At 46.0% G+C, this 25,613-nt stretch overlaps 1 protein-coding gene across 1 annotated transcript in view; it reads right to left on the bottom strand.

Annotated features, from left to right (window-relative positions):
• Positions 1–1,170: 1,170 nt before the first annotated feature.
• Positions 1,171–25,613, bottom strand: part of Anks1b (ankyrin repeat and sterile alpha motif domain containing 1B) — an 878,091-nt gene continuing 853,648 nt past the window's right edge. Inside the window, exons 25-27 of the mRNA XM_051206268.1 lie at positions 19,576–19,713; positions 4,530–4,697; positions 1,171–1,392 (exon numbers count right to left, since the gene is read on the bottom strand). Coding sequence (XP_051062225.1) covers positions 1,282–1,392; positions 4,530–4,697; positions 19,576–19,713 — 417 coding nt within the window. The 3' untranslated portion in view covers positions 1,171–1,281. The remainder of the gene's footprint in view (positions 1,393–4,529; positions 4,698–19,575; positions 19,714–25,613) is intronic.

The raw sequence follows: 25,613 nt of genomic DNA, 5'->3' as shown, positions 1-25,613 counted from the left end.
CCATTTATCAATATCGCTATAATGAACTTCAAAATGATTCACAATATGATCGGTTAGAACAATATACATTAAAATGTTATTTTTCTATAATGATATTGGTACTGTTTATATAATTTGATTCTACAGAAATATACATTATGGTATCATACAAATACTCCACAGAGACGTTAAAAAATTAAAATACCTTAAAGAAACGTAAGTAAATTTATTTAATCAAGTAGTAAGCAAACATTTTTTTTAATCTGTTTCAAGAAAAGTCTTTATTACTTTGGAATTTCTTCTTTTTTTGTGTTATTTATTTTTTTCTAGAAAAAAATTTTGCAATATAATTTTATTAACACCGTTCTCAAACAAGGTTCCCACGACAGAAATCTTGACAGCAGGAGCCCTAGATTTTTATATATATATATATATATTTTTTTTTTCTTTTGTTAAACATGTTCTTTAAAACACTTTGAAGGTTAAAACAAGAACTTGTGCGGGCTATGGCTGCATCAGCATTCGCGAACGCAAGCCGGATCTCCTGCTCTCTGGACAGACATGGGTTTGCCACAACTGAGCCGGTCCTCGTGCAGTAGCAGTAGGGATGAAGTCACTTCAAATGAAACCAAAACATCCCGCACAACAAACCTAGTGTTCCTTTGAATGCATTAATGAAACATTCTTTTAATAAAAATATTTAATACAAGACGCCTTGTTTTCTGTGCATAATAAATTCCTCTGTTTTAAATCATTTTTAAATTTTTGAATCATTCAATAAAGGTTTCCTTTATCTGACGTTATTTGATTACATATAAAATCCACAAATATAGAAATCGGGAGACGGAATTTCCTGGCAATCGTGAGGGTTGCTTTGTCTTTTTGCATGGTAACAATGATTTTACAGGTGCTTTTGGGGGTGAGTGGGGGTGGGGATAGTCCTGTTCTGACTTTCCCTTCAAATGACGGTGAGAACTTAAACCCAAGATGTTTAGGCAGTACTGGAGACCCCCTTTCGCTTGTAAAAAGGTATTCTCCCCAACTAAAGCAAAGCAAGTACGGGGCAGTTGAGCAGTACCTCGGAGGCGGTGGCAGCGGAGTTGGGGCGCCCCGCGCAGCCCCGCGCCCCGCGCCTCTAGGGGCGGCAAAGTCTGGCTGGCAGAAAGCTCCCTAGGGATGGCCGGCGCAGGCCACGCGAGCTGAGCAGTCTTCCTCCCGGGCGGTGGACACGGAGGCGCGAAGGAAAGCCTGCTGCGGGGACTGCTTGGCGAGCAAGGCACCGCGAGGACGGGGCGGCGGCTATCAGAAAATCGTGGTTTCATACTTGGTATTAATGCCCCTCTTGGCTTCTTGCCCCGGCTCCACAATCCACGGCAGATTGGCCAGAGTCTTTTGCTCAGAAGGGTCGATCTGCTTTAAAACAGAAAGGCTGATGCCCGTTATCCGGCAGCTGGGCGGCGGCGCGGCCGCGGGGGCGCCGCTGGAACCCCACCTCGGGCCCCGCGCGCCCAGCCGCGCTGCGGGGCGGACCCGGCGGCGTTCGCGCCTTCGCACCTGCACTGCACAGCGACTCTGCAGGGGCCTGCAAGGGTGACGCGAGTGAGGCCCGGCCCCGCCCCCAGGGCTCAGGCTCCCTCCGTCGGGGTCCCGAAGAACCCTAAATAAATCCTCATGAGGACCCTGCCGTGCCCACCCACTTGCCTGCTGCCTTTCTGCCGTGCCGCCCCGAAGCGGGACCTCGGGCACCCACTTTTGCGCACAGCCTCTCTCTCCTCTCCCGTTGGCTCCTAGCCGGGGTGGTCCTGGTCTCGGCTCCAACACCACTTTCTCTCCTACAGGCTGTGCCTGCCACACCCTCTACAAAATGGCATCTCAACTTCTCTGCTTCGGCCTTCTGCTCTCTTACATGCGCGAGCAGACTTCCTGTCTACTCCTTCTCCACAATGGATGCCCATAAAGGTGGGCTTTTAGGCTTTCGTGTTGCAAAGCAAGCATGCAGTAAATACTTTTACATTAATAAGTACTGGTAAGACAATGAGCAGGCCACCAGAATAAGAGGTACTGGGGTGAACAGAGGCAGGCACAGATCCCAGGGGGAGATGGACCGGAGACCACAGTTAAGCTAACGGCTCTCTCATCCTTTGGCCATCTACTTTGCTCTGTAAATTGGGCCAGGGAATTTCTGGAAGGCATGTTCCGTATTCCTCTACCAGCTTTTTAGCCCGCTGGAGGCTGCTGGGAGGATCTGTGTCTCCTTGCCTATCGGACTGCCTTCTGCCGCGTTTCCAGGGAGTCTCCATAGGCAGAGGGAAGGGCTCCGCGGTCTTAGGAGCACTATTTCCTAACAGTAAACAACCACCGCTGAGGAAATGGGAATACTGAAACCTGGCAAGGGGCTGGATCCTGAACCAGGTAAACACATTAACATTCTTCACTGTGTATTTCTCCTGTTTCCCAGAGATGAATATTCTATGAGCCCTTATGGCAGCAAAGTCCCTGTGCTCTTCTGGAAGAAGTCTACGAGGATCACAGTAAGCCCGAAGGAGTCGCCCGCAGTGAACAGACTACCCAGCCCACATGAGAAGGAATATAGTAGTCTAAGTGACAATCCCCCAAACATGCTGTGCATTCCTGGGCACTCAGAAGCCTAATCAGACCCACAGACACAGTCGATAAATCCACCCCCCCCCCCGGACCTCATTTCTTTAAGAACAGATGCGCATCAAGTGCCTGCTATGGACCCGGCCCTGGGGATGCCAGTATACTTCACGAAACAGGTATTTTTGTGGATAGAGGAAGAGAGGCAGAAATAAGTCGTAAGTAAAAAAAAAAAAAAAAAAACCCCACCAGCAAATACTACAGAGTGAAAAGGGGGCTACAGTGTGACCAGGCCTCTTTCAGCCAGGAAAAGCTCCTTCATGCAGTCGACCGACCGGAATGAAACCATGGAGTGGGCCATGCAGGTGGGGGGGGGGTTAGGACAGCTGGAGGGGGTAGGGGACAAGTGGCACCAAGGCTTACGTAGGACAGAGTAGTATATAGTCAAGGAACAGGAAGGCCTTTGAAATGCGGCGAGACATTAGCTTTTGGTATTTCCTGGGTGCCGTGATCTCCGCTGTGTGGCGAAAGGGAGTGATGGGAGGGGTGGCATTGGGCTTGGACCACGGGGGTGATGAGGAAGTAGAGAGGCGTGGGTAGTCTGGAGGTGTGTTCCAGGGGAGCAAAGAATGGGCTCTGCTCATGGGCTGAGTGGAGAGGCGTGAACACAACAGCCGTCAAGGTGAGTTGTGGGTTTGGGTACAGGGTTGTGCTGTTTACTGAGCCCAGAAGAGGGAGGAGAGAAGCAAGGATTTGTGTTGGCCAAACTTGAAAGTGGAGATGCTTAAAAACAGGTTGAATGGGCGCTTCCAAGTTTGGGGGTATGTCAGGACTGCCGATGGAGAGCCGATAGAGAGCCAGGGGACATGGGCTGGGTGGGTCCTGAGGCAGGGAGGTCAAGGGTGGGGTGTAGTGTGGGATTTGAGAGGGACAGCCACTGGTGTAACACTCCCTTCTGGGATGGAAGAGGAGAATGTCGGGGATGGCGAAGAGGCCAGATGCTGAGGGGTCATCCCCCCTCCTCCCCCCCCTGCGAGTGCGGAAGTTAGCAAGAACACAGGAGGGGCCGCAAAGGTGTGAACCGGGAGCCACATCGTCACCAAGGAAGGAACCTCTCTTCGGAGGTTAAAAATGTCTATTTCCTCATGACACGGAGGCTGAGAGCTGCTGGGAGAGAATGTGGCAGATGGGAAGATTGCAGGGTGAGGGGGCAATGCATTCTGGGGGCCTGCCCGGTGCCAATCCCAGAGATTCTAGGATGCAGGATGGTGGAAGCTGGCTGGGAGCCTTCCAGCTTTGGGGTGTTGCTACTACCAGAGGCGGCCGCTTTGAAGTCATACCAGCCTGTTGGGACAGGATGTCTGCAGAGCCTGTGGGAGGGAGGGAAGGGAGGGAGTTCCTGGAGGGAGGCAGATGACAAGGAGGAGAGGCGCCACCTTCTAACAGTGACTAGGTTGCAAAGAGCTTCAGCTGTCCAGAGGGAAGGCACACAGGATGTGGCCCAGGCATCTCCAAGATGACACCTTGGCCTCTTGAAAGACACAGAAGCTGTGGCATCTGGCTGTTGCCAGGAGGCTACTAGAGCATCTTCACCTTGAGCCTCTGCGAATCTCTCTGGAGGGCAGAGGCCTGACCTGATGGGATGCCAGAATTTTCTAGACCTTCTGGTAAGACGTGTCACAAACAAGCAGCAGCCAGTATTCTGCCCTCACGAGGCTGCTGTTGCAGGTGGCAGCCAAAATGGGGTTTTCTCTGGCACCTTTGGGTGGGGGACAGGATTCTCTGAGATGGGAGGACAGGGTAGGGATGATGGTCACATGCCAGCAGGAGACCAAGGGAAAGGTCCGCGAGGGCAGGCTGGATTCTAAAGGCCTCTCCCACAGCACTGGGCTCTGCTTGCAACCCCCTTCCCTCTGGCTCCAGGCTTAGAGATGCCGGCATCTTCTACTTACCACTGATTTGCGAATGCTAACGCGGGGCTTGGGGATGGGTTTGGAGGGCTTGTTTTCAAAGCTTTCTGGAAGCGTGGAGGAATGACCCCCTTTTCTTGCTTGCAGAGCTAGCTGGTAAGCGACCTCAAATGCCTGTCCCAGGGTTAGGATGATTTCATAGGCTAAGTTCTGCAAGAAAGACAAACAAACAAAGCATTTACTACTGACTCATGGGGGGGGGGCAGGGAGTAAGGAGCAGGGTGGTCGGAGTGAATGGACAACCGAGGAGCAGTGTAGGACCTTCAACTGCTCGCTCCTACCTCCAGCTGCAGTGGCTTAGGGAAAATCTATCAGCACAGGACACTCTGGGCAACAGTCACCAAGGAGCCACACTTGGGGGGGGGGCTTCTCCGCTAATCTCCTATAAACAGAGTCCCCATGCGTCCCGCCAGCCCCAGGTGCTCTCCGGGTGCAGCTCCCTTGTGGGTGGCTTCGGCACTCGTGAGACCTTGGAGTGGAAAGGGGATAGTAGTAGTATCATGCCCGTGCAGACGATCCCACACTCTCCATGGGAGGTGTTCCTGAGAAGTTTGGGTCTTTTTTACCTCAAACATCTGTGATTCAGTGAATAGACATGAAACACAATCAAAATCTAATTTAGGCCGGGGAAGAGGAGGCATTAGTCACGCTGGTGTGGTGTCTCACAGTTGCGGCAGAGAGCATGCAAACATTGTTCAAACAGAGCCAATTATCTGTCTATCTCTTAAGGTTTCTCATTCCCCAAGGGTTCAACCTCTATATTTTATCATCAACTCACCAAGAGACCAGAAGGTGTGTCAGTCCAGGATGCCACACCATACCTTTCCTGGGAGGTATGTTCTTGCCTCAGGCCAGTTCTCTTAGGGTGCTTTCTGCCCTTCACACACACACACACACACACACACGTCACACACACACACACGTCACACACACACACACACGTCACACACACACACATCACATGAAACCTCCCCCTTATCTTCTCTCACAGCGACAACATGACTCGAAGGAGGGATCTGAGGCACAACTCCACAGCATCCGGAGGTCAGAATGCATCACAGATGTGGGTGCTTGGGCTGGAGAGATGGCTCAGCCATTAAAGGCTAGGCTCACAACCAAAAATATAAGAAGTGGGCATCTATTGGTTTGCATGCCTGGGGATTGAACCTGTGGCCTCATGCACACTTTGCCAATGCTCTGTGTCGAGTCACACCCAAGCCTGAGAATGTTCTCAGTGCTGCAGTAGCAGCTGAGAGCTGCCACCATCTGTCTCAAGTTTTCAATTCTGTGTTCCTTTGTGGCTTTTCACATTTGCAGGTCGCCCTCTGTGTGGTGATAGTTTGTTTATGATCTAACAGATCAAGCTTGCCTGAAGATCGAAGTGCAAAGCTAGCCACACTGGTCAGCCACAGAGGCCAGGCAGTGGTGGCTCACACCTCTAATCCCAGCAGCCACTCTAGTTAGCCACGAGAGCTGGGTGTGGTGGCACTCGCCTCTGACCCCAGCACTAGAGAGGAGTATAAGGAGAGTGGAGACACAGTGCATTCAGTCTGCTTGCACTGAGCACAGGATCACCTTGGTGTCAACAGAAGAGCGAACTCTCTAGTGGCCAGCTGCTTTGCTTTTCTGATCTTCGGCTCGAACCCCAATTCTTGTCTCTGGGTTTTTATTATTTGTGCTACACCTCTGCTTCGGCTAAAAGCACACTATATCTTGCTGTACTTATTCCTCTGCATGGCTTCCCTGCATGCTGGGAGAAGTGTTGGGAGACTGCTGTTTTCCTCGACACTCAGTGAGGGTGGGTGACAGGGGATGGCCTCCCAAGGCCATGGAGAAGAGACCCGCCAACTCTAGACCAACCAGATTTTAGGAAAGCCATGGTCTTTGAACCATGAGATGATGGGGGAAGATGATGATGTATACAACAGAGGCAGAAAGGTAGGCGGGGCTAGGAGATGAAGAGAATTCTGGGAAGGTAGGTGGGGAGAGACCTTGAAGAGACACCATGTGGAGACCAGGAGGATAGGACACGCCAGGCATTCACTGGTAAGATAAGCCGCGTAGAAATACAAAGATTAGTTATGGGTTAATAATTAAGACAGAGCTAGCCAGTAAGAAGCCCTAGCTATCGGCCAACAGTTTTATAAGTAATACAGTATCCGAGTGTTTATTTGGGGCGGGGACCTGGCAGGACAAGAAGCTCCAGCAATGAAGTGGGGCAATGCTTTCGATCTTGACAGGGTGACTCAGTCTCTGAGCCCCTAGCAGAAAGACATTTGATTCTCACGGGCCATGTTTGTCTCCACGGATGAGTCAGACAAGTAAAATAACAACACACCGACAAATGATAGTGGAGGAGGACTGGGAGGCAGCGCTGGCCATCACTCCACGAAGAGGGCTGAGCCCTTTCCTCTGCCTACACTTGGCTCACACGTCACAAGTCTTTGCCAGCTTTGCCTCAGTGCGGGCGGGGGTGGGGGCAGGGGGAGGGGGTGGTAGAGGATGAAACGGGACTCCTGACTCTGACTTCCTTGTTGTCAGGAGGGCATTGCTGCTCTTGGTGGTGTTCACTCTCCCTGCCGAAAGTGTCTGGTGTCCACGGGTGTCGCAGACACTTGTGTTCAGGGTCTGGTGAGAGTCTAAGCAAGCAAGCACATGGGTGCAGTGAGCCTCTGCCTGGACCTTTGGTAGCATTTGCGTTGGGAGTCAGTACTGTGTGAAATCTGACCACCCTGAGGCCACTATGCTTGGATGCTGAGGGAACCAGAGGACAGTGCCACCTGACAAGAACCAGGTCTGGCTCAGTGCAGCCAGCTCACATTTCCCAGCCCATCCTCTAGGCGCAGGACTTAAGGTGCCATTTCTCACACCTTACATGGAGGAACCCCAGGGCCCAGGCAGATCATAAGCGGAGTCATCCTGATATCTGCAACCTTTCAACTGGCCCAACCAAGACCCCGGATATTGGGGGGCAAAGAACAGACCCTCAGAGCCCACCCTGAATTCTGGATTTACAGCATCATGAAGGATAATGAAACAGATGTCATTTTATGCCCTTATTTTATGTGGTGCTTACTACACAACTTATAAAGGGGCTTTCTCTGGCTCAGCTAGTGTGTGGAGTCCCTAGTGTCTCTGAGCCGAGGTGGACAGTGCTCGGCATGGGAGCCCCATCCTGGATTCTTCCCACCCTAACCCTGGCTACCAGGAAGTTGAAGTCTTGGGCCGAGCCCTGTCAAAGTCAGAGTTATTCCTTCATACAGGCTTCGAACCTTTGAAGTCAGCATTGCCAGGCTGTCATCTTGTATTACTGCCACCTGTGGGCATATGCTGGAATTCATTTAGGCTTATATTTGTAACTTCCCAACTTGCAAATGCTGCGTAGCTGTGACCTAGACTCCCCCTGCAGCATCTTGTGGCTTATTAGAGGACAGTCATCTGGGGCTGAGGACGTAGCTCTGTGGTAGAAAGCTTGTTTAGCACATTCAAGGCTGTGTGTTCAATCTCCAGTTCACCTATCCACCATTTATCTCTAGAAACACATGGCAAGTGGCTATGTGTGTTGTCTACCTTACACAGGCCAGTGAAAGATGGTAACATACATGTGCATTGTTGATTTGGTGCGATTGTGGGGGTAATTAGTAGAAACAGCTTACTGTGACCTTTTCTTATCTTTCATAGCCACCTACGTAACTGGATCATTGTAAGACTCACTAAGAACAATACTGAACTCAATGACAACATGGGCCAACTTCATTATATACTGTGTGACACATACCATGCGAAGCACTCTATGTGGATTATAGTATTTAGGATAAAGGCAGAGAGTCCCAATTCAATGGGGGTCAAAGAGGGAGTTCCTATAAAAAAAAATCACACCTTCCTTTCAATTTCCTTTTCCCTAAGGATCTCTAGTGGTGGATGAGGAACTTAAAGGACCATCATATCTAAGGATGGAGTCTAATGGTACCCAGTAGATGCAAACTTATTTCTACTTTGTAAAGTGGGGATGTGGAGGTCACTGGTATTTACTGTGGGCTCTTCCAGGTAGCCAGGACTGTAGTTTAACATCATCAGGATGTTTACTGAGCTTGTTATGACCATACCCCTGCTCCCTGGCCTGTGTCCATAGTGTCCATAAAATGCTCATCCAATGATGGAGGAGCCAAAGGTCCCATCGAGCTTCTTAACAACAAAGGAGGACCACAGAGATGCACCCCATTGCCCTGCATCCTAGTCCTGAGGCTGATCTGGCACAGCCTTTGCTTTGATTATAGGGAAACTGTATCATAGACTATAAGTAATCTGTACCCCCAGGGAAGGTCTTGGTACCTAGGGATCCTCTAGGGATTTTCTGCTTACCTTGGCAATCTGTTAGGCTCAAGGATTTGATGATATTGTGTCTAAGAGCGAGCACTCACTACAATGCATAAAAATCTCATGAACATCTCATATAGCACACAAGTGCTGTGAAGTAGACTGATTAGCCAATTAAGAGGAAAATTGATGCCAAATGGTTGTAGCACACAGTTTTAATCCCAGCGCTCAGGAGACAGAGGCAGGTGGATCTCTGTGAGTTTGAAGTCAGTCTGGTCTACAGAGTGAGTTCCAGGAGAACCAAGGCTACACAGAGAAACTGTCTAGGGGAAAAAAGGAAACAACAACAAGAAGATGAAAACTGAGTCTTTGAAAAGAACTAGTTAAAAGGCTGGTGCACACCTGTAGCCCTGAGTGCACAGGAAGCAGAGGCATGAAGATTTCAAGTTCTAGGACAGCCTGGGCTAAATAGTGGGGTCCATTCTTTAGAAATATGCATAGAACACAGGTATATTGCTGGGCGGTGGTGGCACATGCCTGTAATCCCAGCACTCGGGAGGCAGACGCAGGTGAGTTTGAGGCAAGCCTGGTCTACAAAGCTACACAGAGAACCCCTGTCCTGAAAAAAGAAATAAAAAAGAAGGAAACAGTTATGTCTTGGAACAATACCATTAGCGGCCATGGCTGTTAAGCTTGTGGATGACCTTCCTCTCCCTCTCCCCATCCCACTTGGTTCCCTGCCCTTTCCCCTCCCCCTTCTCCATCTGCAAATGCCAAGGATCAAACTTAGGACCTTGCGCCTGCTAGGCAAGTATTCTATCTATCACTGGGCTACACCCCCACTGTGCATGACTTTTCTCAAACTTCTTTAAATGAAGATGAATAATTTTTCAATTGTAACATTTTTCTATTTTGATGCTCAGGCTCATCCTATTCATCTGCCTTGGGATCCTATGCCTCTCCTTCCTTCTTTGGCTGGGAGGACTGGGAACGATTTTCCAGCACCATCCAGGATGCGTGTGCAGGTGTTAGTCTGGCTCACCTCCCTGCCCCAGCAGGCTGGCCATCTATTTGGCCATGAATCTTCAGTTTTCACATTGGGTTTCAAGTCTAACATCTGCTCGGTTGAATTTTAAAACACCAGCACTTCCTCTAATGAGAGACCGCCAAGACTCTTCTCCAAGTGCAAAAGAAAAAGTCAAATCATCTACAGCCTAACTTCTGTCAAGCCCCACTGCAAAAATGTCACTCTGTGGACTCTGAGCTGTGGACAGTATTGTCAGTCTACTCTTACAGTTGTGTAAGCTTGGCATCAAGTCTCCTGACCTGTGAGTTTGGACTGTACTGTATTTTCCTCCATGTCAATGAAGCTGCCTTCTCCTCATCCAAATCTCAGCAACTGACACAGGACTATGTAGTGTCCCAGGGACCAGGCTCTGGACCGGTGTTCTCAACCTATGGGTCTAACCCCTTTGGGGTTGAATGGTCCTTCCACAGAGGTCACATATCAGATATCCTGCGTATCAGATATTTACATTACAATTCATATATAATAGTGAACTAGCAACAAAAATAATTGTATGGTTGGGGGTCACAACAACATGAGGAGCTGTATCAAAGGGTCACAGCGTTAGGAAGTTTGAGAACCACTGCTCTGGACCGTCTTTGGGCTGTGTACCTCTCACAATGTCTTATAAAGGATAAACTATCACCCCCTTCTCCAACATGAGGACTCAGGATTGGTGACATTGGCAAAATTGTCCAGGTTTACACAGCTACCAAGTGGCAGCATCAAATTCAAATCAAGGATGACTTCAGACCAGCTAGTGTTTTGTGTAACTTGGATGTCCTGCTTCATTTTTTTTTATGACCCTGCTGGTGTCCTGACTCCCACATTTATTGTCCCCCTAAGATACCATATTGTGGAGATTCATCATGTAGATGCTAGTGGAGAATGGGTACTGGGGGAAGGTACTTCATGGGGACCCGGAGAAGGATACCCTTTCCGACTTCAATCTCACAGAGCTTTGGTTTTCTGTGAGGAAGGGGTATTAGGTCTCTTCCAGAGAAATCACATCATTCACTTTGACCTCCAGAAGTTCAGAGGCCAATCTGTGGCTCTGTCCTGACAACCACACCGAGCTCTGTGCTGTCAACTGGTACTAGAACTGTGACAGCCTAGAACTTTGGTATGGATTCCAGCCTGTATTTCTGAAGCTCATATTGTGTGTCCCTGTACATGCAGGCAGGTCTATAGTATCTATTAATGGGGGCTGCCTTGAATCTTATATAGCATGAAGCATGGCAGCATGACCATTTATCACATAAACATTTATGACAGAGGTCACTTTCCTTAGCCCATGCTGACAGCATGCTGATAGGGAACGGCAGATACAGTGTCCACGCCATCAGGTAAGTATGACAAGAAGGGAGGAGAGGTGGGAAGGACCCCACATAGAAAGGTTCCTAGTAAGGCAGGAAAGCCACTGCTTAGGAGTAGACCTTTCTGACCTGTCTAGCTACACTCCCCATTAGCACCAGAACAGCAATGGCCCAATTTGCATGCCTGGGATCATGGAGCAACGTGTTGGTTCCACAGCACTGGGGCCTACAGACTTAGACCTGGCTCTTCCTTACCAAGAGCACTTCCTGAGATCAGCACAGGCTCCGTGCAGCCAGGAAGAGGTTCAGAGCTGACATTCAAGGATGAGGACTATGACTGAACCCTGGGAGGCAAGGACTAGCCTCAGGTCAGCTGTACCAGTGTGCTGCAGTGACAGACACCATGAGCAGAGCTCTCAGATGTGCTGCATGCGCTAAATACATCCGGGATGACCTCCTTATCACACTCACTGAATAAGTGGGCTCCAGGGGCTGGATAGCAGGCCCAGTGGTTAAGAGCACTTGTTGCGAAGGACCAGGGTGTGGCTCCCAGCACCCACATGGAGGCGGATTGCCTCCTCAGGCACTCATGTGGTGGGCAGACCTACATATAGGCAAAACACGTGTACACATAAAATGATAAAAATAAATCTAGAAGGAGAAGAAGAAGAGGGTGTGATCCCAGTGGTCTTTTGGTTTCCTCCCATCCTGGGAGCTCTAGGATTCTTAGGGGAGAAGCTGCCATCAGTCTTCTGCTCAGTCAGTTACTGATACAATGAGTAAATGATAACAGGCATCCAGAGGGACATGTAAGGTGAAGCCACGCTAACCAGGAACATATCATTCAGCTGCCTCGTGGTGGAATGCAACCATTCCCCAGATAGTGCTTCAAGGGCCGATGGCCAAGGGCTGATGTCATCTGAGAAGGCATTATTATTTCACCTGGAGGTGCAGGCCTGCAGTTCTAGTTAACCAAGAGGCCAAGGCAGGAAGACTGCAAGGCTACAGAGTGAATTCACAGCCAGTGGAGGCAAACAGTTGGGCCTATTTCAAAGTAACAACTAAAATGAGCTCTGGGCTGCAGCTCATGTTGGAGACCTTGTCCAGTGTCTGTGAGTCCCTAAGATCAATTCCCGATACCGTAAAAACCCCTTCATTTCAACAATCACCTCTTCAAGACTATTCCAAAAATGGCTGAACATGTTACCCAGAATGCACCCTTTTCTTGTCTGCCATCTGTACTTGAAGAGTTACTGCTCACCTTTTGGATACCCTCCAGGCATGAGCTCCTCAAGGCTCTCTCTGAGTCCCCTTACCTTTCCTCCCAGGCTAAGTCAGGGTCTCTTTCTTGGAGCTCCTCAGCCCTTGGAAGTAATTCTGCCACTGCTTGGCATTTGCCATGATTTTCCCTTTGTAGCTCGGATTCCCTGGTTGACCAGCCTCCTTCAACTTCACAAGGCTAGGGGCTTAGCGTATGGTTGGTACCCAACAAATGTTGGATCAAGTGAAGAGGGAAGCTGTGTCAGGTCCCTAAGGTAAGGGAACTTGTGTCTTAGGATCAAGATGAGTTCACGTGGGTGGCTGAGGCCAGGCCCTTCGTTTTCTCTTTCCTCCCATGGAAAGACCCGCTCAACAAATGCTGAATGAATGTCAGTGACGTGATGGCCTTGGGATGGGGGAGCTGTCACTATGACCTTCAGATAGAAGCCATAGTTCTCTTTGTCTCTATTTTGCTTCGATTCTTGTGTTTTAAGAGCTTGGGTAAGCTTCATCTACAACTTGATTCACCCACGTCCGGAGGCAAAAATAACTGAGAATATTCTGGGCATGTTCACTGATTCCAGTGACATCTCTTTAGCTTTACCTATAGTTAATTTTCCCAAGTGCCACCAAGGAACTCCCCAACCAGTTTACAGAAATACATATTATTGCCTAATCATGATCTTCAGCATCTAGAAATAAACAGGAGGCCTCTGCCAAGAGGCTTATCTGGCCCAGAACTGACATATTAAGTGGCCAACATTCAGAGTCCTTCTTTGGAGTTAAGTTATACTAACTGAAAGACAAAGGAAATTACTTTTCCACCCTAATTATAACAGGAGTACATGTAGACAATATTGGAGATGCAGAGACTATGGAAAAAAATTAAGTTCACCTATAAAATTCCACTGTTGGGGTATAGCTGCTGCTCTATTCTGTTGTGTTTTCTTTTCATATTTGTATATACCCTCATGTACTTTATAAACTATATGAATATTTATATGTGAATTTAAATACCAAATCAGGATAACATTTTATATGCATTTTATAAGTTGCTTCTCATGCAATGCTATATCATGAACAGATTTTGCATGCCACTATAACATTTTTCAAAGGCAATACTTAGGAAAGCGGCAGAGCATCCCACTGCATATTAAGGTTTAACATCATGCCTCACCCCAAGCAGAGAAGGCGAGGCATGCTCACCAAGTCATGGCTTGCTTCTTGGTAACAGTTCAGGTTTTCATGGAAGTCTCACACCATGGCATGGGGTCAGCTGTGCTCACGTATTCACCTTTTTTTGTTTGTTTGTTTGTTTGTTTGTTTCTCTGTAGTTTTGGACCCTGTCCTGGAACTAGCTCTTGTAGCCCAGGCTGGTCTCGAACTCACGGAGATCCTCCTACCTCTGCCTCCTGAGTGCTGGGACTAAATGCGTGCGCCACCACTGCCCCGCCCTCATGTATTCACCTTCTAAGGTTTCTGGCTAATACAGACTTTCACATCCATCCTAGGGGGACAGGACCATTAGGAAAAAGGAAGACTCTTGAGAAACATGTCGAGGAATCGGATCTCATCCTCTTCCTCTTCTTCAACAGCTGAAGTACTTAGTGGGAACGATAGTAAATTCTTTACTGGCTCTTGAAGCCTTGGAAATGGGGCTCTCACCAAATTGAAGAGCTCTCTAAGAGTCTTGCTGATGAAACTATTTCTCAAATGGATGTGCCCACTGCCTTGACATAGTAAATTTGACACAGCCATCCTCTGTATTTGGACTGAACTGAGGATTCGCAAGCGTCTTGCATATGATAGGTAGTATTTGCACTTCATCTCTAGTATGTTCTATGCCATCTCTAGGTGCCTTGAAATACTGCGCAAACGTTCATTCTACCCAAATTCCTCACTATATGAGCTTGCTTAGGGGATAATGACAAGAGCACAATCAGTTGGTATATGCTGAGTACACAGTCAATTCTTTTCAGAGCATTTTGATCCGTGGCTGGCTAAAACCCCGTGGATACAAAGCTTGTGGAGTGGAAGGCTGACTGCACACAAAAATGACTTTTTTCTTTGTTTACTGCAGATGCCTGCCTAATGCCTCAGGCTCATCCTTCTGAAGTGAATTAATGAGTTGTCATGCCTCCAAACCTACCACATGTTCTCACAAAGTAAATGTCCAGCTTCTAGCCAAGTATCCTTCCTCTGGGAGACCCCGTCCTGCTGGGCACCGAGGCAGCTTCATGATGGCATGGGTATAATTTTAGTGCAATTATTTGTTTATTATAACCCAACTAGATCTTGAGCTCTTGGAGAGCAGAGGCTTACCTGTCTGTACATGGCTCACAACAGGCACACAATAAATATAGGTGTGCATTTGCACAGCACTAAACTTATTATATATGCAGAAGCACTAAACTTACGCTGAAAACCAAAGCCCAAGACATAAATCCCAACTCAGGGACTGGTAACAAGAATATCCGACCATTACTGTCCTTCCCCCATCCTCCCCATCCTATGATTTATTGAAATTATGAGCTGTGAAGTAGGTATGTGGTGTCTCATTGAAAATGTGGTGTAGGTTCTTATATTGGAGGTGAGTACTGCCATTATCTCTGTTATGGACAAGGGAACCAAGGACAAGTGGTATTCTTGCTCAGACTATGAAGATAAGAACCAACCTTGGACTTAAAACTAGGCTGATTGCGAAGGTCACACCCCTAAGTGCGATTGTTACCGTAGTTAATTTGGAGGGCTATCTAAATACAATTAGCTGTCTGTATTAGCGACTCTATATGTGTAGGACAAGTCTGCATCTTGACCAAGTATGTATGGACTCTTTCCTTGAGTCTGTTTTCCAAGTAATACACTATGGGAGACATTTACACAGCATTGACATTGTATGATGAGATAAAGTATACATGGTATTATGTGTGTAAATGACATGCAATTACTCTATCATTTTATAGAAGGGACTTGCGTGTCAATGGCTCTGTGAATCCACACAGAGCTTTAGAACTAACCTCCCTTGGCTGTAGATGGATGACTGCACATACATAAATGTAGCGAAAAATCTGAAAGCATTCAATGTGCCTATTTTCTAACTGTCCAAAAATGCGATTGATTTAATATCCCACCCATTACAGAAAGGACAAGGGGAAAGAATACTGTTCTCTATGCGTCCAGCCACCACTGGCTTTAAGGCTTGGTTGACTCTCAGGGACTTATGCCAGTGGAGAGCAGACATGAAGGAATGAACCCAGCAGTGTTAGTCCATCTCTTCTTTCTGTGGGAAGCACTCCTAAAACTGGACCACGGACCTCGACAGGCTACTTTGAAAAATTCAGTCAGGGTCATTTGCTGTACATCCTGACTTTTGGCTCAGAGATGACTGGCTGGGTAGATCAGAGTTACCTCAACATGTAGGTCCCAACTCCACCCTGTCTATGTAAGAGTAGCCAGAGACAGCATGACAGCTCAATCTCAACAACTCCCTGTGCGTTCATGTTTTCTTATTGCCATCGATTTTCCTAGCATCACAGTCAAACAGATCGACTCCTTCAGTTAGAGGAAATGAGAGACAGAATGATAATAGCCACCTGCATCCACACAAAATGTTAATTTAGTTGTCCATGGTCAACTGATAACAATATCGGAACTTATTTGTAAATACCCTACTCTGTAGCCGCAATGGAAGCTTTCCTTCGGGACTCTCAAACTTCACCAAGACCATCCCGACGTTCAGTGAAGGCCTTAGGAAGTTAAATTTCGTTAAATGGATGAGAAAAACAGGAAGCAAACCCACACATTGAGAGTCACATGCTGACTTAGGCCCTGCTCATCCGAGGTGGGAGTGGAGGACATCAGAGCAGAAGTTCTGATATTGTTTGGACTGTTGAATGGTAAATTTACTGTTGATGTAAGTAATGGAAACAGGCAACACATTACGCATCACCAGACTCAATATTCTCTAAACCAGAAATGCTACCGCTGTGATTCGCTCTCCAAAAATGGCCTCAAGGACCAGCTGAGCTTGGGAAACAGCACCCTGTCCTCTTCCTGCCTGCCCATACCCAGTGCTCCACAGTGTCCCCTAGGACACCAACTCTGTGAAATTCACAGTTCGGCATTCACAGGAAGGCTTTGGGCTCTCCTCTTCTATGGCAAACTGTTCTGGAATATTTCACATATTGGAAGCTTCCTAGATGTCACTGAGGTTTATTTGGGTAACAGATAAAACCACGTGGTATGTGATGACAGCCTGCAAAAGGTCCAAAAGGCCAAAAAGCTGATAAGCCACCACCACAGAATCCCACTTACCCAATACCACCTAGAAGGTTAAATATGCACTTGAACTTAAAAGGAATCTATTACTTTCTTTTGTCATCTCTGGTAACCCAGGGGACTGCCTTAAATGAATCATAGAGCCTTAAGATTGGACCAAAATATGGGATTGCCCTACATAAAGATCCAAAGAACCACCCGCCCCACCAAACAAAGCTGTTGTATCTCTCAGTTGCTCAAAGGTCCGGGCTGATGGCCTTTGTTACTATTTTTGAAGTTAGACAAACTGTGTGCACTTAGAGAGGATTAAAATGCCAGATTTGTGTAAAATGAAAATCCTTTGGAGCAGATACAAGAATTCCAAGCTCGTGAGTGTCTATGGTAAGCCAAACATCTGGATGAAAGATAAATGCTGCCGCAATCTGCCAAACGTCCTCCGAATTTATCAAGACACGCTGATCATAAAGCTAAAGAGTTGTGGTTTGACGTTTCTCCCCGCCTCCCCCCTTCCACCTCTCCCCTCCACTCCTCCTCCCGTTCCCCGTCCCCACGGGGCCAAGTGTCCGCACGTGCTGGTTTTAGTTTAGAAGTCTTGTGAACGGAAATCGAATAGAGTCTTAAAGTATTTTGCTTTTTTTGTTTGCTTTGAAAGTGATGCATCTCTTGGCCAGAGGCTGGAGAAGCCTCAGAACAGTAACATGAGGTGGAGAAAACAGCCACAGGGGCATGAGAGGTCTGATGAGCTAGTGTCCTCTTTCTGGTGTGTTTCTATTTCAATTTTTATTTGTCTCTGCTTTTCCAGTTTTCCCAGTGGCAGAGGGGAAATACTGCGAGGTGAATACTCTCTGGAAAGCCTATCGAGTGTCATTCAGCGGAAAAGGGGCAAGCTGTAGGCTGGTCAGTCAGCAAGGATGGGGTGGGAAGGAGCCAGGCGGCACTGGGGCTGTTATTATGAGGGGCTCTTGCATTTCAATCCTGATGAAGAGCCACGAGACACAAATCCTTGTCTCCGTTCTAGACATCAGGAAGTTGGGGCTCTGAAAAGTCCAAGATTAGTAATGGAGGAGGGAGCGGGTCTGGGGTGTGACCCTGATGTGACAGGGAAGAGGAGCTGTCTGGTTCATACCACCACTCCCTTAGAGCAAGGTATGACTTGGAAACACGAGTGCAAAGAAATCTGACCGTTCAAAGAATGGCACGTTACACATACATTCTTGGCATCAAAAATCCAATCCTGCATGTCTTGTAAACCGCAATGGAATTGACTTTAATCAGCATTTGAAGTCTGTGCAAACAATGAATTGAGGCGGCCCTGGAGAGTTTGCTTTGCAGCCCTGACTGTTAACACGTGCACTGTTTTTGTATCATTCCCCTCATCTCTCCTGGAACAGAAGGGGGCATTTGAAAAGCTCATATGCATCCTTTTTCCAATTTTAATCACGAAAACCTAAAGGACTGAGCAGCACATAGCAAGATATAAAGACATAAAGTGTGGGCCTGGCTGAGGGCCCTTAGCATGCTGCAAATTTGGGACATGGCTGGACTTGCTCTGTGGGGTCTGTCAGAACTGGAAGAAATGCCTTAGACTATTTTTGTATCTTTCACACTGACACATAGACCGCAATCCCCCAAATACGTTACACTAATTTTTGTTTAATTCTCCAAATCTGTTTATTTAAAATCCAGCAAGCAGGGAAGAAAAAAAAATCAAACGGAAGTGGCGTTTCAGATTCTTTGGGTTGCAAAGTATTTCTGGCTCGTGGGCACATCTGTTCTGTCTGCCTCAACTGCAGGACGGCCACCATTCTGCCTCAGAACTATCTCACAGGCCTCTTGTGTCATCTCAAGGGTGTGCATCTCCTAAAGGAACATGTTTTCTTAAGTTGCTTTTGTTTTCTAAGTCTGTAATTGGTTTTTGAGCTTAATGGCAAGTATGGATATACATGGTGTGACACCCCAAGGAAGTCATTTGAAGACTTACTTTGAAGTGAACATACAGGCCAAACCTTGAGACTCTCAATTTGTATAGTCTCTAATCTGACCGCCAGTTAAAAAGAAAACCCTGAATATTACAGAGGTAAACATATTTATCATGTCTCATACTTAGAAATGGCCACCAGAGCAAGCAACAGAGATAATGAAGAAGGGACAGGAGGCTGGGGTATCTTACTGTATTTTTGGTACCAGAAGAAGAAAGGGATCTCTGTAATTTGAAAAGTGAAGTTGACAGTTGAGTATCAGCCATTGAAGTATAAGAAAAGTATAGAGCTCTGACTTGATGAGAGACTGAAACACAGGAAACCCATGAAAGCTAAGCCTGTTAAAACACTGATCTGGCTTTATGGGTCGAATATTGATCACCTTAAAAATCCCATTTGGAGATCTAATCTCTGGGGCCTGGGGTGTAATGGGATTAGAAGGTGGAGCTTTTCGGAGATGGCTGAGTTAAAGCTGGTTATTAGTAAGGGCTCTAGTCCAGTCTGCCTGGCATCCTAGAAAGAAGAGATAATGAGGATGCAGGCATTTCTGCAGGAGGACCACAAAGAGGACCTTATGAGAAGGTTGACTTTACATGTGGGAGGGTGAGAGGACTCAGAAGACACCATGCTTAATGTAACCTCGGTCCTGGACGTATGGCTTCCAAAATCATGGGGGCTAAACGATGTAGTCTGTAGTGTTTTGTCATGACAGCATGAGAAATATATCTATATCTATATGTGTTTATGTCTATGTCAATATCTATATCTGTATCTATCGAATATCCGTATATCCAAAGAGGGCGGGGACTCACCACATCGAAGGCAGTAAACACGTGACAGTAGTGGTGGTTGGACTTCAAATCTTTTGTGATATAAGCAAACGTTGAGAGGTCTTCTGGGTCCTGGGCAGCGCAGGAGATATTACGAATTTCATGTTCAGCAATTATGTTCTAGAAGAAATGACACAAATGATCATTGTTTTCCTTTGAGAATCAACACATTTTAGAATCAGGACAGGTAACCTGGGAACCAGCTGCTTTTCTTTTTCTCTAGAATGTTCTAGACCAGCAATATTCAAAGTGATGCAATGTGCCCATCCATGGACAAATGTATGCCAGGTCTGGATGGAATGTAATAATATAATAATATATAATATATATATATATATATAAATTTGAAAGCTCATATGCTTTTAAATATATATTATATATTTAATATATATAATATAATATAAAATATATAATAATAATATAATAATAACAACAACAATAATAATGATAATAATACAAACTATAATCATCCTATCCCAAATCAGGAATTGCCAGACGCTGTGCACGGAAAACAAAAAGAAACGGTAACCACTAAGCATTTCACCATTTCCATTTCCCATGTCCTGCTGTAGATCCGTAGTCTTGCCTACTGCTAACCCTGTCTGGAAGCGGTCACCTGTCCCTTGTGTGTATGAGGGGAGCTGTGACTCACTGCGGTGTTTGTCCTCCATTTCTCCCCGCCTCCTCGGTTCTCAGGCGCTGGGACAAAACCCAGGACCTTGCCCGTTAGAGAAGTGCTGTACCTTTTGTTTTATGCACACCTCTCCACTCCAGAGCAAGGGCCAGTTCAGAACAAAGCGGTTGGGGAAGCCCCAGTGATCTCTCTCTTCAAGGTTCCCAGGAGGCCGAGAGTGCAGGGCAAGGGAAAGGCAACACTATGAAGTCCGGGCTTCAGGTGCTTTGCTGGCTGCAAGGACTTATGAATAGGGTAGGTTTCTCCTCACTGGACCCGCCGCAGTGTGTGTGTGTGTGTGTGTGTGTGTGACTGCCGCCATCTTACAGGTAAGGAAACTGGACCTTCGGGACTTCATGCAGGGACTGTGTGGGCCTGGGGTTAAGGTCTGAGGTTGTTAGGAGAGATGACACTCTCTTGGGGGCGCTGCAATGCTTTTTGTCCCCTCCCTTGCAGGATTGACAGAATTGCATTTCTTATGTTGTCTCTCTCTTAGCGCCTGAGAATAACTGGTGGGAGGAACGATTTAGAACCATTGTCCCGAAGCACAAATAACTGGAGAGCAACATCTTTGCTGCAAAACATGCTAGAAACTTCTTTTGATACACAGATGTATTTAGAAAGCCCTATAATAGCCCAATCATTTTTTTTTAATCTTATAATTTCTCACATGTCTTTTCAGTTGTCATAGATCTAAAACCCCCAATACTTCAGTTACCCTAATTACTTTTTAATTGCATATCTTAAAGAACCCGTTGGCAATACAATGTTCCACGTCTACTCATCAATGCTTAAAAACACTTACAAAATGTCCTTCCCTGCCAGCACCCTCAGCGAGTACTTCATGTCCCTCACTCTACCAAGCTCTGTGGTTGGAAAGCAATTACAGAATTAACACATAAAAGAAAATTAAATTAAGACAGTCTTCACTGTGGCCTTGAATGCTGACACTGTGTGCAGCTGCTCTGTCAAAAAATAACTCACATTGAAATTGGAAATGATAAACAAGTAACATTGTACTGCCAGATAGCTTCAACACAGAATGTCATGGTCTTCCTGCATTCAGGTGGCATTTCCTTAAACCCACAGAGCTTTAGAAGGGATTTTAATGTCTATGTAGTCTTTGAAGGTGGCATGTTATCAGGCGTGGAGAGTCTCGGCCATCATTAGATTGCCACTGTTGAACTCCAGAAGTCTGGACTCGATGTTGGCTTTACCTGCTGTGGGTAGTGTTGCCAACTTGACAGGAGCTAGCTTCAACTTGGGGAAAGGGTTTCTGGGCATGCTTGAGGGGGGTTATCTTGATTTCCGTTCACTGAGGTGGCAAGGGCCACGCCTACTGTGGACAGCACCATTTTTATGGACCCATTCCCAGACTGAAGAAAAAGTAGAGAGGAGCGGAGCATAACGTTTGTTTCTCTCTGGTTCTTCACCTGCGTATGCGATGTGACCAGCTGCCTCATCCCCTGCCTCCTGCGACCTCCCTGCAACTGTGAGCCAGGATAAACCCTCTCTTCCCTAAGTCTCTTCCAATCTTGGGCTTTCACAACGATGTGTAAAGTAAAGAAATACCTGCCCAGGAGCTACATTAAGCCAGCCAGTACTGGCTCTAGCTTTCAGTTGGCATTTGTATCCTTGAGGACCTTTGTCAGCATAGTGGAATGTCACAGTGAGAAGTGCCCTGTGAGGATTGCTGCACTGAATTTCCAGGCTCTTGGCAGTTCCTTGTGACAGTGTGTGGTCCTGGGCAAAACAACAAAGCAAGTATGTCGTCTCATCATTGCTCTGCTCTCCTGTGTCCTGATCCATTGCTCTGCTCTCCTGTGTCCTGATCCATTGCTCTGCTCTCCTGTGTCCTGATCCATTGCTCTGCTCTCCTGTGTCCTGATCCATTGCTCTGCTCTCCTGTGTCCTGATTCATTGCTCTGCTCTCCTATCTCCTGAATCCTTCCCAGGATTTTCTGAAGGCCTTTTCCTTCTTGTCCCCAAGAGGCCAGGTGTGGCAGAGAGAATGGGACCATTATCATTAAGGCCATCCCCAGTTACAGGATCAGCTCCAGTGTTCCTTTGAGGCATCTATGATGCTTGTATTATACAAATGTCACCTTTCCTCAATGCTGGAAGTGGCTCATCAGGGAGGAAAGCAATCCTACTAGGTTTCCCTGGGTTTAGCAGCCCAGGGATCTTCCCCTCACCACATCCCTCGGTATTTACCCTACTACAGAGTTCTGCCGACCACACTCTTTCCCATCAAAAGGCTGAAATGTTCCCCCTAGAGAAAGACAATCACTTAAGGAAACAGAATCTGATATATGGTAAAAAAAAAAAAAAAAAAAAAAAAAAATATTTAATTGTAATAAACTATTTCTATATAGAAATCTATTTCTCTCTATTATCTAGTATTCCTGAAGTCCCAAATTTTGTAAACCAATGCTGGCTTTGGAGTTGGATTTGGCTTTCCTTCTCTAAATTCAAGCATGTTGTTAAGATTAAATTCATGGTTTCTGCCTTAAATCAAGAAGCCAATTGGTGTAAGGCAGAAGAAACAAAATCTGGGGACTCATATCTTATGCAATTTTCTCTCTGAAATCCTAATTTTCTCACATACTTTTAATGCTTATTGTTGTCTTTCCCTAATACATACCTTAAAACTTGAAAATTTTACTTTAATATTGATGTGTAACTTTTCCACAAGAAATAATAATGATTCCTAACAACAGTCTTTAAACTTTCCGGAAAGAAGATGGGGCCCCACATCATCATTTCCACTTGACTCAACCTGATGCATCGGAACTACAAACATCACCCTAAAACCGGTTTGAGACTGTTTTGCTCGAGACAACTCATGACTAGCTAGCTGTAATGGTGCACCTTTTTATTACACCCTGGCCAGTTTCAAATAGAACTACAGTCAAGAATTTTCTACCACACAGTGAATAACTACATATGTCACAGCCAGTTCTGTTGAAAAATTTGGTTGCTAAAAATTTTCTTCCTACAGGATCCATTGGAACAATCATCGTCCCATTTCAACAGGAAGTAATCTTAATATGACTACGCCCCCTTTCCCTACCCTTGAAAATTTGGGATAATAGTCATCGTCTTTGGGTTGGTTTTAGTTATTTGGGATTGGGTGATGCTTACACTCGGGTTTATCTTTTAGACAGGAATAGAGAATGGTGGGTAAAGGTATGGTTTAGATGGGATATAAGTAGATTAGCCTATTTCCTTGAAAATTTGAATATGAATGAGATAGTATTTTACAGCTTACATTGTTATGTATTCCTATGTGGTAAGATATGTAAAATTAAGTTTATATTTTGTTATATTGTGTTAAATGTTTCCACTTATAATATTTATACACATTATTTTTTACCATATTCTATGTATGTATACTTTTCTTGTGTTCAAGACATTTTGTATATTGATACAATTTGGGATATTTATCTTGCTGCCCTTTATAGTTCTACCTCTTGTCTTGACACTTATACTCTACCTCTATTTTAGGGATTTACATATAGGTATATGTAAATAGTTATATTGTTTAAGTATTTGTTCCTACTTTACTCAGGAAAGTTTTAATCAGGCTTTTAGCTAAGTTCCCGAGTATTACAGATTATCTTCACTCACATTTCCTGTACCTATGAGATTAGTCAGATATAGATACTTAATCTTCAATCCTTCATAGACATACAGAACATGGCATTTAAATGTTTTAATATTAGTACTCCATTGACATGAGACACTGTTGCTCCTGACAGCACCATACATTTTCCCAAAAATATGTTGGACACTGTTGTTGCTCCTGCTGGAGTTCAATCTCGCCTCAGCTAATGGCCTGTTGGACATAGAATTGCCCCCACCTTGACCACTGATTTGGACATGCAGTCCTATGTGCTTACAGGAGACAAATATAGAAGACTGCTTGACCTTGCCAAGTCAGGGTAAGACAGCCATTCTATTTCCCTGCTGTTGTTGTGGTCTGTCAAGTTCTCTTGGCCTTAGCCAAATCTGGGTGTACCAACGTCGCTGTGAGACCTAGGGTAACTGTTCAGGTGGCTTGCTGTTTCTGTCCTTGCTGCACCGTTTTGGAAGTTGTCCATCCGCATTTCCTGTCTACTCTAGTATTGTTATTTTCCTTCTCAGGTCTTGATGAGGTTAAAGATTAAACTATCACAACTATTATTCTCTCTTCCTAGTTAGATATATTAGGTACTAGACTTACGTTTTCCAGCTTAGGACAACTCTATTGTAAACTCCATTATGCCCTCACCCTAGGACTAGATATGTAGGTCATTTTGTTCTCAATTTTCCTTTTCTTAGAGCACACTTGTTATTCACTGTTTTGTATATAGTTTTGTATTAAACCTAAATCTTTTCTTTAGACTAAAAGGGGAATTGTAGTGAGGTAGTCCTTCTGTAGCACTGACCACGCCCATTGGGGGGTGGAGCTATGGGCGGAGGTGACCTGAGGAAGGAGGTCGGAGGGGGCCAGGAAGGCGCTCTCTTTCTGGCGTGACTCGGACAGGAGAGGATCGGGTTGAATTTCCTGGTGTTCATCTGTCTAGGTTGTAAGTTATTTCTCCCTGAATAAACATCTATTCGGCCTATTTGTTTATCCTGATCCTTATTTACCGCAATATAGGATGGAGGCAGCACTGTGAGAGGTGGTTAACTGTGGATGCCCGATGCTCAAGACTGTAGGGTAGAACAACTGCCATCTCTCGGGAAACCCATCTGCTTATGAGAAGTATGTGCTATGAAAAACAGTGAGTACTTATGGCCATGTTTGAAGCTGTCGTTCAAAGAAAAAAACAAAAAAACCAAAACCCTGAAAACAGAAGTGAAATAGACTCCAATCTACACGCCTAGTGCAATCTCAGGGAAGTCTAGGGAGAGATTAGCATAGGAGGACAGATGTGACCCGAGCCTCTGTCATTCCTGGGTGTGGGAACTGGGTCACCTCTCGGAAGACCCTGCTAATCTTAAGAAAGGTCAGGAACCAAACAGCTGGAGTCCTAGCGGTCAGGTTCGTGCAGGGGCCGATTCTGGGCTGCTAATCTACGAAAGCAGATGACTTTGCTAAACGTCTTAGGACTTAGTCTATTCCAAGTTCCATTTCAAATCCCCTTTGCTCCCTCCTTCTTAAATCAGCCTTAGTGATTAGTTTCCTTAGTTGCTAGGCGATACATTTATGTGTTTATAAGCAAGCATCTGGTCCTTCCCTGCGAACTCAGTCCGAGCTACTTCCTTATTGACTAAAAAAGAAATGCGTCATTGGAGCCTTCATCTTTTGCATCCTCTAATGGGGGCTAATAGGAAAGGAGGGGTAATTAACATATAATTA

Source organism: Phodopus roborovskii, unplaced genomic scaffold (assembly GCF_943737965.1).
Source record: "Phodopus roborovskii unplaced genomic scaffold, PHOROB, whole genome shotgun sequence".
Taxonomy (NCBI): domain Eukaryota; kingdom Metazoa; phylum Chordata; class Mammalia; order Rodentia; family Cricetidae; genus Phodopus; species Phodopus roborovskii.
Note: the sequence above shows the minus strand (reverse complement) of the source record. Positions and strands in the feature narration are given on the sequence as shown.